The 20,270-nt window shown below is 33.9% G+C and overlaps 2 protein-coding genes across 3 annotated transcripts; one reads left to right on the forward strand and one right to left on the reverse strand.

Moving 5' to 3' along the window:
• The first annotated feature begins 9,749 nt into the window (after nucleotides 1-9,749).
• On the forward strand, nucleotides 9,750-13,947 carry LOC147398635 (Myb domain protein). Of its 2 annotated transcripts, none has more exons than XM_086447897.1 (4): nucleotides 9,750-9,941; nucleotides 12,476-12,583; nucleotides 13,349-13,413; nucleotides 13,539-13,947. In XM_086447897.1, exons 1-4 carry the CDS (start codon nucleotides 9,816-9,818, stop codon nucleotides 13,687-13,689), a joined length of 450 nt encoding a protein of 149 aa, XP_086304023.1. In that variant the 5' UTR covers nucleotides 9,750-9,815; the 3' UTR covers nucleotides 13,690-13,947. The 2 variants fall into 2 exon arrangements, with proteins under 2 accessions (XP_086304023.1, XP_086304024.1); XM_086447898.1 differs by having other exon boundaries at nucleotides 9,774-9,941; nucleotides 13,542-13,947.
• A 1,319-nt stretch (nucleotides 13,948-15,266) lies between these two features.
• LOC147398636 (26S proteasome non-ATPase regulatory subunit 6 homolog) lies at nucleotides 15,267-19,768 on the reverse strand. The gene is made up of 8 exons (XM_086447892.1): nucleotides 19,578-19,768; nucleotides 19,363-19,477; nucleotides 17,647-17,737; nucleotides 17,397-17,542; nucleotides 17,077-17,296; nucleotides 16,898-17,006; nucleotides 15,956-16,124; nucleotides 15,267-15,738 (listed from the first exon to the last, which is right to left on the reverse strand). Exons 1-8 carry the CDS (start codon nucleotides 19,711-19,713, stop codon nucleotides 15,564-15,566), a joined length of 1,161 nt encoding a protein of 386 aa, XP_086304018.1. The 5' UTR covers nucleotides 19,714-19,768; the 3' UTR covers nucleotides 15,267-15,563.
• Nucleotides 19,769-20,270: the final 502 nt, after the last annotated feature.

Below are 20,270 nucleotides of genomic sequence, written 5' to 3' on the forward strand. Positions count from 1 at the left end.
AAAGGTTGGAGTGCCAATAGAAGTTCTCTCTCTCTCTCATTATTGGTAGATATCCATAAGTAAGATTTGGGATTTTATATGAATATGACCTTAATTGTAAAAAATTATTGAAGTTGTTTGAATGTATTATAATGCTTTATAATGTCGAGATAATAACTTGAATCAAACTTTTGTAGTGTTCCTAAGGTATGTTCTAATCTTTAACTAGGGCGAGATATAATTTAACAAATCGGAATGTAATAAGTAAAAGTTGATGTGTCAATAGCAACTCCTACTATAAAATGGAGTGGTGTTAATTGTGGACCCAATCCAGACCCATTTGTTATGTGTACGATCATTGGGTTAACTATCAACATCATCTATAATCAGATCATGATGATGGAATGATCAGAACCACTAGATTTGTAGACCTATTTTAAGAAAAAAAAAAAAAATTTGATGAAGTAGTTTTAATTATGTGTATTTCAGTATTTGGTTGATGAAGAGAAAGCATATAATATGGTGTTTGGTTGCCATACAGGATCATCGTCACCTTTGAGATCGTATACTTAGCTTGATACTAAGCCAATCAAATATTTCTCCATTTAAAGGTTATTAGAAAAACTGGCTATACTAATAGTTATCTACTTAAGTCACTTACAAAAGGGATAAAGATGGTAGCTTTCTTCAAAGGGATTATTCCTCTCTCTCTCTCTCTCTCTCTCTTCTTTTTCTTCTTTACTTTTTTTTTTTTTTTTTTTTAAGAACCCAACCTTGCTTCATATGTCTAGTCTTCCCATGTGATTTGGCGCTTTTTTTTTTAGTTTCATGTAGATAGTCTTAATGTGAAATTCCCTCCATTGACTTCAGATCAAGTTTTAGTTGGATTCCTTACCATAATGGATTAGGATTGACCCGATCGATTAATTGATCCAAATGGGCATTTATAGGACTTAAAATAAAGAGTAGTGATTTTCTGACACCCCCTCCTTTTGACTTATGCTCCCATCACAGAATCGTAAATCATTTGTATTGGGATACATAGAATCACAAATCTTTTTCTTATGTATCTCAAGACAAATGATCTACGATTTTGTGATACACAATGCGAAAAAAGTCTAAATTTGACATTCCTGAACTGTCAAATGTCATAAAATTCAATGGACAAAGGGGTCGAATTAACATCGAATTTTTCATTATCAAAATTTTTTTTCAACGAGTCAAAATTATTAAATTAATGAAGGATAGGAGAAATTTGACAACTCTAAACCGTCAAATCTAGGACTATCTAGAATTTCAATAATCCTAGACCGTCAAAATTCAGTATCTAAAATTTGTGAACTTTGGCTAGTCAATTTTTTTTGTTGAAATTTTCAATTTTCACATAGTGATAGAGGCCTATGTCAGATGGGGGCGTCAAATTATCACGACTCTAACATAAATTTCCAACCCAATTAAGATCTTACTTCCCTTAAATTGTTGTATATTTGGATGATTATATTATAGAGGATATTTGTTGAGTATTACATCATCAATGATTTGGATCAAATTAAAAGAAAATTTTTATAAGACAATAATAAGAATGAGATGAAGACCATGTATCTTTAATCTTTGGCATAATGTTTGATATTTATCATATACAATTACCTCATCCCCTTATTTTCGATTACGGTTCTAAATAAATACATTAGGTGGATGTCTTGTATATTAAAAGCATAGAAATGATGAATAACGTGACCCACACAAAAGGAGATATTTAGAAAGAGGTTGTCAAGTCTAATTTTTCTTTTAATAATAATTAGAACCGAGAAATAGTATCTGGGATGCAACTTGACTAATATGACATACAAGAGATAATCTAGTAAAGATTAATGACTATGAAGTACATTGATGTGACCATTGTTAATAATTTAAAAGAATACAGATATGAGAAATAATAATTTACACATTAAGAGATTGATAATTATGTGACAATGTGTCTCAATCAAAAATTTTATATGAAAACAATCATTAATAAGGTCAATTATACATGATTTATATATGGAGATTAATGTTAAAGAACTACTAAATAATTATATGGTAATAAATTAAGTTATTTCAAAGATGTGCAGGCTCGCTAATACACATATGGAGTACTAATAGAAATAAAATTAAGTGAAATTAAAAACATTCGAAAAAGTGTAGGAATCATGATTTTTAAACTCGATATCGCGTCTTGTCTCGTTCAGCTCTGATATCGAGTCGTCTCGAACGAGCTTGTCGATACGTTTGAGACCTCTCGTGAGATAATTCAAAAAATTGAACGTGAGATGTAAAATTCGGTTAAAAAGTGATTTTGTGAGTTGGTCTCGTTCAGTTTTGATACCGAGTTAACTTGGACAATACATCTTGGTTTCGGATGAATTTAAAAACCATGGTAGGAATACCTTCAATTGGTGGTAAAATAAGGAAAGATCAAAACTAGTGACCATTTGATGGTCATCAAGAACTCAACAACCAATTCAAGTAAATATTATTCACTATAGTCAAGTATTTTTTTTTTTTTTTTTTTGTTGTAAAGAAGGGTATTTGGGCCAGTTTGCGCGCACCAACTAGTCCCTCCTCCCCGAACAAGAATTTTGAAATAGGGTTTTTAATCTTGTAGTCCATGACCACCAAATATTACTAATCAGTGGGAATCGAACTCGAGATCATAAGGGGAGCAAATACCTTGACCCCAAAGTGATACAGTTAAGTATAGCAATTCATAAATCAATCCCATCGATCATTCAATAACAAGTTCAAGGATCAATAATACATTTATCAATTAAAAAAAGAGTCGTAATAATCTAACTCTTTTTTTCTATACGTTGCTCTCTTCACAGAACCAAACAAAATTATAAAAATCTGTCCTATGTATCCCAAAACAAAGGATCTTCGATTCTATGAAGGGAATGTACACAGAGCGCATAGAACAAAGAGTCAGATTATCACAACTCTTTGATAAAAGCTAATTAAAAGCATTAGATACATGACTTCAATCCTCAAGACACATCCATGTCTTCCTTTCCCCTTACAAGAATCAAGGTTGCAAAATAATTGGAGACTTCTTTTTAGTGAATGTGGAACTCTGAACTCATGCCTAAAAGTTGAGTCTCCACAAATTATTTTAAAAAATTTAAGAAGGATTCCACTTCCCTCCAAAATTTTAGTTGGATTTATTTTATAAAATCTTTTAAATTGCAAACAACTAGATAATGTTTTATAAAATAAATCAAATAAATAATAATTTATTAAATACCATTAATAAAATAGAAATTATTGTTTCAAGATTTCCAACCTTCTTAGAAGAGTTTGAATCAATTTATTATTTTATATATATATATATATATATATAGCTTTTGTTATCCTTGAAGTGCCAACTCATATTCTTTGTCATTCACACAACCTTTTAGATTTATATTCCTTTTTTTTAATTATTATTATATCTTTCAACTCTTGATGTTTCCAAAGAGCTTTTTAGTGCACAAGCAAAGTTTGATAAAGCAAAGGTTACATCAAAGATTGGAGTATTGCAGACGATATATATATAGCAAACTATGATAAGAGAGTAAAGTTTACATGTGGAGTCTATTCAGAATCATCAGGACCCATCTTTCAATTTGACTTGAACTAGTGGACATTTTGTCTTCAAAGACAAAGTCTATAAATTGAATGGTTGTGATTTAAAGGTGTGCACCATTGTTACTAGTCACTTAACCTCCATAATAGTAACCACAGCCAAAAATAAATAAATAAATAAGAAAAATGCTTGATCACTGAGCTGACCTGGCAGTACATAGAGAGTCGTTGATTTTTAACTTGTATCTCGAGAAAATAAATCTATGGTCATTTGTGCACTACTAAGTCATCTTAGTGTTGAACCTAGTGTCCAATGCAAGCAATGTAGCACGACTCAATAAATAAATAGAAGAGCACAGATGGATCAAAGACAATTTTTCTTACATTTAAAAGTAAGTTTGGAGTTTGAATTAATGTTTCATAAAACCTTTGAGAAGTGTTTCGAAGAAGTGGGAAGCCGAAAAACCAATAGAAGGAGAAGTCTCTCAAACTTGATTTTGACTTACATTGTAGGACTATCAATGGATCAAATCAAACCCAAAATTCTATCCAAAAATGACCCCATTAATTAATAGGTTTAGATATAATTTGGGAGTCTCTTTCTAAAGAAAATTTCCATCTCAATAATCCTCAACTTCACTTTCTTTCATTATTATAATAGGAAAAAACAAATTGAAAGTTCAACAAATTAATTTGCAATAGGGTGCAACAAATTATTTTGACCATAAGTACCCTATTAATTAATAAGTTTAAATATAATGAGCTTCTATTGCCACACCAACTTTTTCAAACATCACCCCAAAATATGTGCTAATTATTTGGTGATTCATACATATGAATTGGGGTGGCGTTAGCAAAAATTGGTGAGACTATAGAATCTCTCTAAATGTATTGTGGAGGCATTTTGAAAGACTCCCTTATCTCATTATATATATATGGGTGGCGTTCGGAAGTCCTAAGAGAGCCAAACATTTTTTCAATGTATGGGTAAGAGATTTTAGAGTGATCTGATTTTTTGTGAGGCTGATCGCTATAATGAGAAGATTATCCTCACCAAAAATCAACCCATTCTGAAACTTCTAATCTCGTCAAAAGTGATTTTATAAAAATCGGATGATCCACGATTCTTCAACTTGTAAACTAGGGTTATAAGTTTCAAAATGAGCTGATTTTTTGTAAGGATGATCTCTTCACCATAGTGATCATCCTCACAAAAATAAAAACAACCCATTCTAAAACTAATAACCCTATTTTGAAAAAATGTTTGGCACAATGTTTGACTCCCTTTAGGGCCTCTGAACGTTTCCACATATTATATATATATATATCAAAAATAACTAAAATAACTCTTTTAGGGTTATTAACATTTTAATATCCAAAAATATGTGGGAAGAGAAATACCAGTTACATAATCAGTGAAAGTGGGTTTTTCCTTTCTAGTTTTTGTTATTTTCAAAAAAGAGAAACTTAATTCCTCATTAAAAAGAGAAATTAGAATACCAGTCTTATTAGTTCATTGAAAATCACATAGTAAGTAGGACCCAAACCCTAGAATGTATATAACATTTTATTTTCCTTATTCAGGTTCAATGAAAGATTATTCAATGAGAGACTAGGAGAATAGATATAAGACTTCACCTTTTTAAAATTTCTAAAAATTATAATGGCATCTTGAAAGTTGAAATTTCATATTGAACTTGAACAAACGATGTACAATCATGTTTCTTTTCCTCTCACCTCCAATCCAACTATTGATGGATGTACTAATTTGGTGTCAATTGATTGGGACTAGCATTTAAAATAATCTTGTCAGGTTGGATCTTAGAAAAAAAATTGTAAGAAATTTTACCAAATAGTTCACAATAGATTGAATAATTCCCATATCGGTAAATTGTTCAATAAATTTTGTATAAAATTATATTTCTACTCCTTACATTTAATTTTTGCACCCATTTGCTTGGAAAGCTTCACTTGGTAGTTAGTGATGATGCAACGGAGCAAAATTTTATAAAATACCGACACAATGAGTTTTTTTCATAAACATTTCTTATGTACCCATAGGTGCTATATTGGATTTGAGTCAGCTTTTTGATCGATTTATATCGATTAAATGCCTTCATTATGTTGTTGTTGGCAATTATTCCACTATAATGGAACAATTTGCTTTCTACTTCAGGTATTTGATTTGACTCAGTTAAGAGGGCTCATGAGATGATCAATTTCTTTTTCAAATCTTACTGCATGTTAGAGGCTACTAAAGGATTGGACTAGATCATCATGAATTAAAAATGAGTGATTAATGTACAAATATTTTTATAGTAATTATATAAATTTTTTGATTTCATCTTATTATTATGACTTGTGGAAAATTAGATATTATTAATGTGGACTTTGATTAAGTATGGCTTGTCTAAATATTCTCTCAATGATGGATTTGGAGGTTGTATGTGATTTTATTTTTTATGTTGTATTTTTTTCTAAGATATAAAATTTATTTATTAATTAAAATGAAATTAGGGGGTGTTCAACTTGTCAGTCAGTCCAAAATTACTCAACTCGACCTAACTCGGGTCAACCCGATTTTAAAAGATCAAGCTTGGGTTGAGCTCGGGTTAGTGAGCCTAGGCCGATGGTCAGGTTGAGTTGAGCTTGGGTTAAGAGTTCTACCACTTGGGTTGAGCCTAGTTTATCCTCCAACCCGCATGTTGCAGCTATATCTTTTAGGATTATTAACACTTATATTTCCAAAAATATGCGGGGAAGAGAAATACAACTACCACAACATGAAAAAAACTCATATTTGATAGCTCAAGGCCATCGAATTTCGTAAAATTTGACAAATCATGATGTCAAAATTTTCATTATTGAATTTTTTCTTCCAACGGGGTTAAAACTGTCAAATTAATAGAAAATAAGAGAAATTCGTCGACTCTAGATCGTCGAATCTAAGGAACATCACAAATTACGATGGCCCCAGACAATCGAATTTTGGTTTCTAAAATTCATGGCCCTTGGTCCTTCGAGTTTTCCTGTAAAATTTTCAAAATTTCACTTAGTGTACCTAACCTATGCAAGTGCCTCTTCAATTATATTTTCATTGGTTCAGTGAAATTCATATAGGACCCACCCCCCTCAGACTTACATATATTTTTTCTTATTTAGGTTCAATGCAAGGTTATTCTATGAGAGACTTGGGAGATTAGACAAAGACCTCAGCTTTCTTAAATCTCTCAAATTATATTGGCATTTGAAATTTCACATTCAACCTATGATGCACAGAAGCTTGTGAATCAATCATCTTTCTCTTTCTCTTTCTCTTTTTCTTTTTCTTTTTCTTTCTTTTGAACCCCTACTAGTCTAATTAAACATGATGAATCTACGAATTGGAGTGTTAATGGATGGGGAGTAGCCTTTGAAATAATCTCAATTGCTAGGTGGATCTTAGGAGAGAGAGAAAAAAAAAAAAAGAATTTTTGGCATTTTATCAAATTGTTGGCAAAAGATGTAAAATTTTCGAGATCGGTACACTTCTTGATAATTGGTTTAATTCCTACTGGATTATCTTCTCTTTGTGAGAATTTCTCGAGGCATGAGTGAAAAATTTATGGTTCTTTGCACACTACCACATCAATGCAATGTTGAACGTAGTGTCGTAAAAAGCCAATAGAGAATGGCTCTGCTAAAATATGTGTAACACACTATTTTAGGCTCAATTAAACACACTTGGGTTAATTACAAGAAAGGAAAATGCTAAATGACTGCACAAGACTTTGTGTTAGACAATATGTTGACATGGAGATGTGCATGGAATTATAGATGTTTTTCCTTGAGATACGAGTGAAAAAATCTATAGTTCTATGCGCACTTCCACGTCGGCACAGTGGCTCATGCAATCACTCCAGCACTACAAGAAAATCCCAAATCAAACTACTAAAATCATCAATCCCGGATCCAAAGAATCACAAATGAAAACAATAATCTTTCCCTTCATCTGAACCATAGTTGTATTCCTTGTTTGGATTGAGAGAGCTGGAGAGAAGAGAAATTCTCTCTATCTTTCTTGTTTGGGTTGACAAGAGAGAAATTGGAACAACTTTGGAATTTTAAAATATCTTAAAAGAGATCTAGAGGCAGAATTGAAATTATAATATATTTTAAAAGGATTTCTCGTCATTTCTCTCCACTTTTAGAGAGAAAGAAAACTCACATTGTTTTCTCTTCACTTCTCTCTAAAATGGAGAGACACTCCTTTATTTTATATTTTCTTCTCTCAATTTCTTTCAATCCAAACACAACATTAGGGACTGACTAGTTGCACACCACCCTCTTACCAATTGCACTTCATCACTTAAGAATTCCCCTGTGGGCTCCATTTGGATTATTACACTCCAAAAATAACAGAAAAAATATTGCACTCCTTTTCTTCTTCTTCTTCCCCGACATGCCCATATAAACAAAGCCTAAAAAGATATTGAAAAACCGTCACCTTCAATTCGTGCCAAAGAGAACATAAGCAAAATAAATCACAAGAAAAATAGTCCAGGAATATAGACGAAACCACGGGAAAATGAATTAACCCCCTAAATCATAAGATTACCATAATGAGTGCAATTAGTAGCTTAAAATTAATATTAAAAAAAAAATTGAATGTTAGAGTGCAACCAACAACTAGTTGATCCCTAGTTTTAATATCCAAAAAACTCAGACTTGTCAATGACTCCCAAGTTGACTTGAATGAGTCAAATTAAATTAATTATTATTTTTAAATAAATGATAAAATATTTTTGTCTTCACGGAAAATTAGGGAAAATACTTAAAACACCCTGGCGAAGGAGTTTTTTTTTTCTAAACAATCCCTAAGCTTTGGGCGATATCTTAATAGTCCATTTAGTAAAAATATCTTCCTTAGTGGTCCCTGAATATCTCTTGTTATAATGGTTTTGAAATACCCAAACTACCATTTTTCTCATCTTGTTCACATCGTTAGGTTTTTAAAAGGCGATTACAATCATTTAAAACATTTTTTTATGGTGAATGTCAAATGGAGAACCATATACTCATAATTTTGAATATTTAAATATTTTTTCATTTATTTATTTATTTAAAATAATGAAAAACAAAGTTGAGATTCTTAAAATTTTGATGGTTACGTCATAACTTTTGATTCGAGTGTCTATTTCGCAACTATGATGCATGCATTTTTGGTATTTCAAAGAAATTTACCTAGTATCAAAGTCTGAAAAAATATGGATCACATTCTAATGTCGAGTTCACTACTTTTTATTATCTAGTTCAACATTTATATTATTCAGTTCGACAAATTTTTTATGAAAATATTATTGAACTTGACAATAATTAAATATGAGTTAAAAGCATCGAGTTCATCAATAATGTTATCAAGTTCGATAATATTATTATTTTGAGTTCGACAATAATTATCGAAGAAGTCAACGCTTTTAAGTCGTGTTTAATTATTGTCGAGTTCGACAACAAAAAGTGGTGAGCTCGACCTATGTTACCGGGTTCGCTAATATAGTAGCAAATCATGAATTGGTACAAACTGAACCAGTTCGAGGTATACGGTTCATAATGGGTTTGTTACAGTTAATCTGACGAACCCCCTTATTTTCATGAATTTTAGGTATGCTCCCATGATTTGCTCAATATTAGAGATAATTCTTATTTTAGAAGTCCCAAGATTTGATAAATATTATGGATACCTCTTTTGTTTTTAAACTGATGATATGCTCCCTTGACCTAAGTCTTCTTTTCTGAGATTAAAATGAATAACTAAATATTTGCCACAAACTACCTTTACGAATCAGGTTCGTTCAATAGTGGCACACCACAAATCGAAAACCCCAATTCAAACCAAGTAAACGAACTAATCAGATAGTATAGAGTTTGATAATAAAAATATTGAACTAGACAATAAAGAGTGGTGAGCTCGAAAACAATACACTACTAAGAATTTTTTTTTACTAAATGGATTATTAAGATACCACCCAAAACTTAGGGATTATTTAGAAAGAAACCTCTCTGCCAGGGTCTTTTAATAATTTTCCCAAAACATTAAGTATACCCTCGGGTCATATTTATGAATTTAGTGAGAGAGTTGGTTCTATTGAGTCTTGAACTGAGTCACCTCAAAATCTAGACGATCCGTGCACACTATTGAAAGGTCGGCCATTTCGCACAATGCGTATGATAAGAAAGGCTGAACTTCATACACTATAATGCTCCTCCGTGCGCATGATATGGTGTCGCGAACAGTGCATCCGCTGCAGAGAGCTCTTCGAAGCATCCACGCCACAGCACAACCTCCCCGCCTAACCAAATTCTCTCTCCATCCCCCTAAGTGTGTACGATCTCTTCCTCTTTCTGTACATTTTTAATTTTCGAAAAAAAAGGCGATTTTTTTGTTAATTAAACAATATAGTCCTTTTGTTTGAGCTTTCCTGTGATTGATTCTGTTTGTTTCTCAATTATATAATCACACCCACTTCAATTTTCAAATACCCATCTCAAGAAAAGATGAATTTTTTACTATCCATCTCAAGAATTTTTTTGTAATATATATATTTTCTGGGCAAAGCAAATGAACTTTTATTTATTTATCATTTTGTGAGATTGAGGGATGTGGGTTTGTTAGGTGAGGATGTAAATGTGATGTTTCTCTACCCCAAGAGCCCTATATGGACAACTAGGAAGAAATATTTCTAAGCTTTCATCTAGGGGCAAAGAGGACTAATACCTGCTTATTAAATTTTTCCTGTACATGGATGGACTTATAACTACAATTTCATTTGAGATCTTTAACATAATCAATGATTTTCAAGAAAAAAATTTATGGGTTCCTGTTTTTTTATAATGTGTCACCTCAAGTTGTAAAATCATAGCGTCCAAGTTTAGGCTCTTTATGTTTTCCAAGTATAATTACATATTAGGAACTAACCATAGACAATCTCTAGTTTCTGTTTATTTATTGTTTAGAATTACTTCTCATGTATCTATATTGCATTCATGTTATTGAAGATGGGTTTTTTTTTATTGAGGATCAGGGGAGAGTACAAGTAGTAAAAGTATTCAAAATGATTATAAATGAACAATTCTTTCTACTAGCTTGATATCTGACTAATTGTTGATCCCTTGCACAATTAATTTGGGTTTTTTTTCCCCATACATGACTGCTTTCCAACCAGATTTATTATCTGTTATTTGGTGCATGCCGCAAGGGTTAGCTTTGCACAACCACTAGTGAGTCATCATCATCATCCTCAAAGCCTTATCCAAAAAAATTTGGTACACCACTAGTAACTGAAATTGTCAAAACCAGTGTCGGCTGCATGAGTCAGCCCACGTACACCTTCAATATGATGTTGCAAACCCTGGCAACTGCCTAATACTGCCTTCTTTAAACCTCTCTGTACTATCTATTCTTGTCCGTATATTCATTTGCTGCACATTGGTGCCATGGCTGTAGCATTGAACAATTAACCAATATAAATAATAAATCATAAAAATGAACATTATTGACATGCCATAATCCCACGAGCATCGATTTAGTAATCTAAAGAGGGGAGTGTAAAGGGGGGAAAAGAAAAACAGAAAAATATCCAAATAATGAATAAATTTTAAATACTGAATTTCTTTAAATTTGGGATGGTTTTGACTTTTGAGTTATGATTTGAAACTATCTGCAATAAAGTACTCGTGTATTGTAACTTTGGAGTGATATCTTTAACAATTAAATTTTGGAACGGTAAATACTCAAATAAAAAAATATATGCAAGGTAATGCATGAAGGCACTCAATGCTTTTTTTTTTTTCTTCCCTACTTTTGAGTAATGGTGTTGTTTCCTTTAGCTGCAACTACGAGGCTTTCCCGGTGTTTCTCAGACACGGGGGCGGAGCCAGGATTTTGCCCACATGGGGGCAACTACAAGTAGAAAAACTTTTGTGGGGGCAACTAAGAGTGAAAAAAGTTTTGTAATGGTAATAGCAGTTGAGTTTTTTATACACTGCTATTATCCGTTGCAATAGCTCATAAATTCTTAAAAGCTTTGAAAATTCTTGTGGGGGCAAGTGCCCCCATTGTAAATCCTCCAGTCAGACATGGCTTCTTTGAACCTAACACCATTGGAACGTTGGGGGGGGGGGGGGGGGCAGCGGGGGGTAGAGATCTGTGACAACTCTTTTGGTCTCATTGGATTCATAACCATTTTGTCTGTTAAAAGAACCCAATTTTTATATGAGTTTAGTGTCATAAGGTCTTCCACTTGAATATTATCTTCATTAGAATTCTTTTATTTTTTTTAGTAACAAATCAATTAAAAAGGAAAGCTAACTTCCCAGCATAGTCACCAAAGTCTCCGATTTATGGAAAAAGTTGTGATTAAATCATGATTTTTTCCTTCATTGATTTAATCACGACTTTTTTAATAATACGTGACTTTTATGAACTTCACAATTAAATCACGAACTTCAAGATTAAATCACGAATAGCGCGTAAAATAGTGAGGATGCAAATGAGAATGACATTGATTTGATGTTTTTGATGTGTTAATGAATCCTAATTTGGACACATGATTGAGGTCTTTTTTATATTTTGAATAGTATGAACCTTGAATACGTTATGAATCTGTGGTTACTTGTTGTGGATGGATGCATAAATGATATCAACATGAGAATTTGATGATTTAATATGAAAACACCCGCTAGTAGGAACAATTACATAGCCCTAACCTAGCTTGATTTTTCCCCGACTTTTTTCTGATATTTCCTGATTTTATTGAATTTTCCCTTTGCCAACTTATTCCCGAACCCTGCCTTGGTGACTATGCTTCCCAGTATCGGGGGTTTCTCATATCTGTCATATTTGAACCCTTCATTTCAGGCGGAGGTGGAATTTGCGGATGCAAGTAAATTCAATTTTTCAGCTGAGTTTCTTCGTGTACATAGCCCTGCTGTTGACAGCAAAATTAGATCAGTGGGGGGTGAAAAGGTGATTTTTGCAACAGTCCTCTATTACAAACATGCACTGTCTTTTTGTTGCTTGCTTCTTCCTTGATTAGTTCTTCCTCTATGGATCCCTTGTCATGGATTGCCAACTTCTATAGATCTATAGCAGTCCAGACCCACCATTGATGGATCGATGATCCTACCCATCCAATCTATTATCCGTCCTTTTTCTTCTATGAACTGTTTGATGTTTTTATTTGAGGGTACAACAATGTCCTAGCTTGGGTGGTTTGGAACACCTGATAAGGTAGATATTTGGGCTGGGAGGGAGATCTAGGAACCCTTAAACGGTAGGTCACAACCCCTCCGAATGTGCAACACATGTAATGCTTCTACTGGGTTTCCTGTTTGTTCAGCCTTGACTAAGTATTTTTCTTGCTTCTACTGAGACCTTGGAACTTCTTTTAATTTAATTTTTGTGAGTAAGCATTAGATAAATTTTTTGACCAACCAAACCTAGTACTATCCAATTCACAAGTGACCTCAATTCCAAAACCTTATAACAAGCCTTCAATCAATTGATTCCATTATCCACATTTTTGGGGTAAGGCTTCGACAACGATGATGATGATATATTAGTGGAGATCATTTTTTGCCGAATCTTTTCTAGTTTTGGTGAGAGACTATATATTACTGACTTGGATGACCACCAAACTAATCAAGTATAAATAATTTCCATGGTCGTTAGTATGCCACTCAATCATCCCGATGAAATCTCTGGCATAAATAACCCTCTTTTATTGCTCAGGTGATATTTGGGCGGAGCCATGTCGGTATCATGTCCGCGGAACTTGTAGGAAACTACGGATTAAGGTAGTCCAAAAGGAACTTCTTGGTACTATTATTTACTATACCTCCTTTCTTTGTTTTTTTTTTTTTTTTAAATCTCAAAACAGCATATTTATATAAATTCCTATTGTGGTCTTCTTGTGATTTAGCAGAATAATTTTTGACGACTTGCATAAAACTGGAATCTACACATGGGATTATTTCTATCATCTTGGAAGCAACAAGTTCACTCTCATGAGGAATTATATCAACACCCTAAAGAAACACGGGCTTAGTCGAGAACCTCTAAGAAGAAAATGATGGAAATTTTTTGTTCTTGCTAATCAATTTTTCAACGTACGTCAAGGAGGAAGCTCCGAGGTTTACAACTTTATTTTGTGTGACCTATAAATTATAAATATGAGCATATATCATTCCACCCAAGCACCTTTCATGGAGGATCAATGGTCAAATTTGAAATCTGTGTCTTCTAATAATTTTGTCAATCTTAACTAATTGTACTTCCATGTTTCCAAGTGTTCCAAATAAAATTGCATAATCTTTGTCCTACTTATAGTATGTTGACTTACTAAATGCTGAGAAGAATGATTTGTATTGGCATTCATATAATGAGAAGAAGCCGAATACCTTTTGTTTTAGTGAAACTCGATCCAAAGAAATAATGCTTGCAAGGACCGTGTATAAAATAAAGGTGTCGTAAGGGAAAAAGCTTATAAGTCGTGAAAGTCGAGATGGAATCCAGAAACAGATTAGTTGCTTCAATATCAACTTTCACTATCTCAATCCACACTCATTTGGGTCTTAAACTTGCTCTTTGTGCGCCTTCAAGTACTTGTTCCTTCTAGTTGGGTTGTAATTATACACCAATCCATCTCACCATTTCCATCTCTGCTACACTCAATCTAGTGAGATAATGCTCATTGATGCCCAACATTGAGCTCCATAATTATTGGTGTCGTGGTGTAGTTGGGCCCTCTTGTTGGCCACCACATGGATTTTTCCCGGCTTATCTACTATGAGTGGTTTGAGGGGTATTGTATGTACCCAGGAGATCTGGGCGAGATATGGTGTTCTAAGAGGCTAGTTGCCTCCCACCCTAGTCAGGTCTTCGGGTCTGGGTACCTCGTTATCAAATATATATATATTGAGCTCCATACATCATACACGGCACATAAAATAGTAAACTGTTCTCCACTTACGTAAAATGCATTAATTTCGAAAACAGTGGATTTATCTTTTTCAAACTAAAATAAATTTTGAGTCGAAATGATAATTTTACCCTTCTATAGTTTCTTGAGAATTTCCCCATAATCAAAAGTTTGCATGGGAATGATATTCTACCCCGAAGTATTTTTATTATAAGGAAGAAGCACAGGTTTTCAAGTTTATTTTGTGTGACCTATAAAAGTATAAATGTGAGCATAGACCATTCCACCCAAGCAACTTTCATGGAGGAATAAGGCCTAATTTGGAAATCAGTGTCTTTTAGAAAGCTCTCCCTTATAGCAATTTTGCACCTGCAGTGTATTTGTTTGTCAAGTATGTTTATCAGGATGCCAGATCACATTCTTTTTGTTGATATTGAGACTTGTGTTACTTATCAACATAAACCCTAATAACTGTCCAATAATCAACATTTTTTTTTCTGAACTAAAATGGCAAAAGCTTGATCCTTTAGTTTATTAGGTAATGGACTTGTATTTTCCTTCGGATGAAGGGCAGTGACAGACCATAACCATTCCAACACCAGTCTTTGATAGAATGGATCATCCACAATCTTCTTGCAAGAAGATTAGGGGGTGAGCTCATCCCAAACCCTCAGCCTTCTCCGGTGATTCTACACATTCACCAAAACTGTTAAAATCACTTGCATCAACTGTAAAAAACATAATCAGAAAAGCTACTAAAATGAACCAAAGTGTGGTATACAAGTAATTGCTTATTCCTCCCAAAAATGGGAGATTGAATTTTACTTGGAGCATTGCTTAACAAATATAGTAAACCAAACCTCTTCAAATGTTCTTGATAAATTGGGTAAACCAAGCCAACACATATCAGTCTGTCTCATTGACCGAAAACATGAGACCTTGTAGACCCTTTTTGATGAGTTCCTTCGCTTTGCTTGAGGAAGACTATTTTGCACAAGGCATGACGACTGCTACAAACTAAATTTCTTAAAGATCGATCACACGAGATAGCTTCTGAATTCTGTTTAGTAAGAAGTCTCCTTGCTTGATAGTTGCTTGATAAAGAGCATTATTTGCATCAGGCCTATTTGTTTCAAGAATTCCTGCAACTTTGTCAATCTTGCAGTGAAGTTTCCCTGCTGCAATGAAATGTGACAGTTCCCTGAAAACAAAAAATGGAAAAACAGATTAGCAAAATTAGATAGTGCCAGTTAAATTTTAAGACCCACTTTATAACCATTAAGATAAAATAGATCAGACACTAGTCCATAAATCCGACCTTACAAACAACACCCTTCGGAGCCCAAGCGTAGAAACAAATGGCCAAATGTTATCAATAAAGATAACCATGAGATGGAAGCTGAAGATGGATCACTTACAAATCAATGAAGTCAACGGTCACTCCGAACACACTCGCCATGGCTTCCATGGTAACACTCTTATAAGATTCCAAAAACTGAGAATAAACAACTTTGCGAATCTCCCTCATGTAATACCGGAAATGGGGATTCAGATAACGGTCCAATTTGATTTGCTCAGTCAAACCAGCTGAAAATAAAAAAGAAAAAAATCAATCATCCATCTCAACATCTTCATGTCTGCTACACCTATTCTATGAACATGTTCAGCTCCATAAAAACGGCTGTTCATATCATTGTATTGTAAACTTTACCTTTTACTTTTGAATGGTATATGTCGATCACATAACACCACGGTTTCAAAACTTGGTTTGACATCTCATCTCGTCCATGGACGAGTCAACTTGTATCGGACGAGACAAACCATTTAACTTGGTTTAGAATGATTGATTTACATATATTTAAATTAAAATAATTGCAATTTTTTTAATAAAATAAGGTAGATTAGAAAATGTTTAGTCATCAAATCATATTTTATTTACATAATAAATATTTAAATTCTAAAAAAATTAATTATTTTAATCAAAATCTACAAAATCCTGGTTGACTCAGCCGATTTTTCAAAATATCGTCCGAGACATGTTGTTTATCTCGTGAGATAATGTGATTATTGAGACACCATGTACATCCGTATCGTCACTGAACGATACTGAGATGATTCGGGCAAGTCATCTCAGTATCAAACGAGATTTAGAACCATGCATAACACTCCACAAGCCCTTCACTTTGTCCATCCATCACCAATTATATGGGAAACATCATTACCACTTTGTCTATCTTTATGTGTAGTTTAACCTAAATCTCTTTCGATATTGTTTGTTAATCTCATCTAGTATTTCATTTCTAGGAGTGTCCCAACCAAATTTGCATATGCTTTGTCCTACTTATAATATGTTAACTTACCAAATGCTGAGAAGAATGACTTGTATTGACATTCATATAAAGTGTTCAAAAACTCTGAAAGATATGGGATTTTTCCAATCACAGTCAGGATCTCTGGGGCATCCACCACCTGCCATGTTTTAACAGTAAAACATCAACACCAAGTACAAAGAGCCAACATGTAATAAGAAGCTGAATACCTTTTGTTTTAGTGAAACTCGATCCAAAGAAATAATGCTTGCAAGGACCGTGTAGAAAATAAAGGTTTCATAAGGGAAAAGCTCATAAGTCGTGAACGTTGAGATGGAATCCAGAAATAGATTAGTTGCTTTCTTGAAGTTTCTAGTGGACATGCAGTATAAGCCTTCATACACCTTCAATCGGTTCTTTCTCTCCCAATCACCTCCCTCCTCGAACAAACTGCCATCCATGTGTGTAGATGATTAGGGCATCAAAAATTGCAAATTAGCTTACTTCTTAACTGTATCCAAAACGATTGTTTTTCTAGGTCACATCTTACTTCTTAGCTTTATCAATACTTTTGGCAATGAGATCAAAATCCATGTAGAAAAAACCGAGCTGTAGTGTGTAAAACACTAAGTCCATTTTTTGCCCCACCGCTACTGTTTTGCTTTCTGTTATCTTGAGCTGCTCTAATGCTTTTTCCTGGGGCACATGAGAGAAAGCAAGGTGTCAAAATTTTCATCAGAAAGGATTCCTGAAGTAACAGAAAGGTCTGTAACGCTTGACAAGTGAAAATGGATAAATACCTTGTCACTGATTCGAATATAAAACAAGGATTTAGCTAAGTGAGCTTCTCGAACTTCACTTTCACCCAAGTTTTCTTCAGCATCAACAATTCTGTACAAATACAATCAGATATATTCACTATGTGAACAACTTTCATTCATATACGGATATACCATCATTGTTAAGAACCCATAAAAACCATTACACTAGAGTTTAAATATGCTACCCAAGTTTTCTTCAGTATCAACAATTCAGTACAAATTGGGACTTCCAAATTTGATTTCATAAAATATTCAGTTTTTTAGTGAACCTTGCCAAATATGTATATTTGATAGGCATAGACAACAAGGTGGGGTGTGGGTTTTGATCCCCAAGTCTGGTATTACGGTAACATACTACTACCTGACCGAGATGGCACACCTTCAAAACTTGCCAAATACATTTAAATGATAACCCATCGCCAGTGGTACATCTGCAAGATTGGGAGATAAGGTCATCCTTCTAAACCCAGCATCATTTAGGCAATCCACTAAACTCCGGGAACGAAGATAATCCAAACTAAACCACTTACCATATAGTCTGCCTGAATAAAGGAGCTAGAAAACCTCGATACCAACAAGCACTTTCATTTCTTACATGCTCTCCTATAGGACGATTAAGCTTTTGCCCATTCAAAATATTAATCATCATCGTCAAAGCTTTATCCCAAATAATTGAGATCGGCTAAACAAATCATGTTCATCCATTCAACTTTGTCTAAAGTTGCGTCTTTTGATTGAAGAAGTGTTCATATCTTTGAGCGCCTTCAACTTCCATATTCCTTCTAATTGGGTTGTAATTGATCTTCATCAAACAAGCCCAAACCATATCAATCAGGCTTTCTCTTAGTTTATCACCTGTTAGAGTTGTTCTTACATTTTTCTCAAATGCGTTAATTTCTAATTTTATCTTCATTAGTATTTACGCCAGCCCATTTCACCATTTTCATCTCTGCTACACTCAATCTATTAACATAATGCTTATTGAACTCCATAATAATTGGTGTTGTGGTGTAGTTGGGCCCCCTTGTTGGCCACCCACATGGATTTTTCCTAGCTTACCTAGTATGAATGGTTTGTGAGGTATTGCATGTACCCAGGGGATTTGGGCTCAATATGGTGCTCTAAAAGGCTAGTTGCCTCCCCCTAATCGGGCCTTCTGGTCCAGACACCCGTCATAAATAAAAAAAAACACACACACATTGAACTCCATAAAGCATAGCTGGTATTATAAATGCGGTGGTGTATATGGGCGCACAAGGGTCATGCATATCATGGCGAAGGGCACAAGGATGCCAAAGTCATCAGTGGTTCCCAAAATTAAGGAAGCTGAAGATGTCACTTATGCTTACGTTTCATGCCTACATGCCCAACAAGAAAAGGCCTACATCCTTCAATAAATTTTCACAATCTACAATGGTGTGCAAAACATAAACCATTTGCATGCTGACACGTGGGTTAAATCCTAAATCCTAATTACTTATTTATAACGAAATTTTGCCCTAATTTACAAAATTCAAGTAGTCCAAAAACACACCAAAAGCGAAACATGTATCAATACAAAATCTAAAACACTATAATGTTTTTAAGATTGCATCAAACACGTAGATACGATGACAATCCATAAAAATAAACATTTTGGATCTACGCACGAACTAACCATGACTAATCCAAAATTATGTTTAAAAGAAAACTCACTTTTCGTCTAGCTTCTTGAGTTCTTCGTTGATCTTCGAACGCATAGATTCCAAAACCACTTGATCCATCTCCAAGACTGAATCAGTAGCTAGGGTTTCGTAAAGCGGAGCCATGTCTGCAAAGGAGTAGAGTGGACAATGTGGTAAAAAACAAGAGAAGATATGCGCAAAATGGGGAATGTAAATGTGAAAGAGAGAGAAAGAAACAATGGGTACCGTCAGCTTTAACGAAGGAGAAGACCTCATCTCTGAGATTGACTTTCTCGATGTCTTGAACATCAGGATGAGTGAGGAGAAATAGCTTGTGCGCTAGCACCAGTTGGGGTTCCTGTTTTCCTTCTTGACCTTCCATCTCTCTCTCTCTCTCTCTCTCTTGTTCTTCAGAGTCCTGCGTTTCTTTGCTTTTTTTTAGTTCTTTTCTTGCAGAGGAAGTGAAGATGGTCTGCTTGCTATTTGCACCCCAATTTTTACTTATTACACCTCATTAAAAATAAAGAAAATAGGGATTTTTCCCAAACGTTCCCCACTTATGTCCAAATTCGGATTTCGTTATACTGTTCACTTTAATTCCCCAAACATGCATTTCGAGAGAATTCACCACTTTTATAATCAATGAATGAATTTGTTAGTATATCTACGAATTTATAGATGTTAGAAGTGACAAACTCACGAGTCCACATGTTATAAAAATGACGAAGGCATATGTTTGAGAATTAAAATGAACATAGTACCAAACTCGAAAAATTTTCATATTCACCTCATTAAATGGAGATTCACCCAAGAAAATAAGTAAAGGTTGGGGTGCCTCTCTTCTTTTTCTTTTTTCATATTTAAGATTTTATATGAGTCTGAAATTGTTTGAACTGAGTGTTATAGTGTTTTCTAATGTTTAGATTATAATTTCAGCCA

The sequence above is a fragment of the Akebia trifoliata genome, chromosome 7, assembly GCF_017979445.1.
Source record: "Akebia trifoliata isolate Shusen 1 chromosome 7, ASM1797944v1, whole genome shotgun sequence".
In the NCBI taxonomy this organism is placed as follows: domain Eukaryota; kingdom Viridiplantae; phylum Streptophyta; class Magnoliopsida; order Ranunculales; family Lardizabalaceae; genus Akebia; species Akebia trifoliata.

What these genes read in the sequence shown, in the direction of transcription:
- LOC147398635 (XM_086447897.1), top strand. Translation starts at nt 9,816, where the DNA reads ATGCTCCTCCGTGCGCATGATATGGTGTCGCGAACAGTGCATCCGCTG. An exon ending in CTCTCCATCCCCCTAAGTGT is followed by an intron (nt 9,942 to 12,475) that starts GTACGATCTCTT and finishes CCTTCATTTCAG; the next exon opens with GCGGAGGTGGAATTTGCGGA. An exon ending in GTAGGAAACTACGGATTAAG is followed by an intron (nt 13,414 to 13,538) that starts GTAGTCCAAAAG and finishes CTTGTGATTTAG; the next exon opens with CAGAATAATTTTTGACGACT.
- LOC147398636 (XM_086447892.1), bottom strand. Translation starts at nt 19,713, where the DNA reads ATGGAAGGTCAAGAAGGAAAACAGGAACCCCAACTGGTGCTAGCGCAC. An exon ending in CTCCTTCGTTAAAGCTGACG is followed by an intron (nt 19,478 to 19,577) that starts GTACCCATTGTT and finishes ACTCCTTTGCAG; the next exon opens with ACATGGCTCCGCTTTACGAA. An exon ending in CTCAAGAAGCTAGACGAAAA is followed by an intron (nt 17,738 to 19,362) that starts GTGAGTTTTCTT and finishes GTATTTGTACAG; the next exon opens with AATTGTTGATGCTGAAGAAA.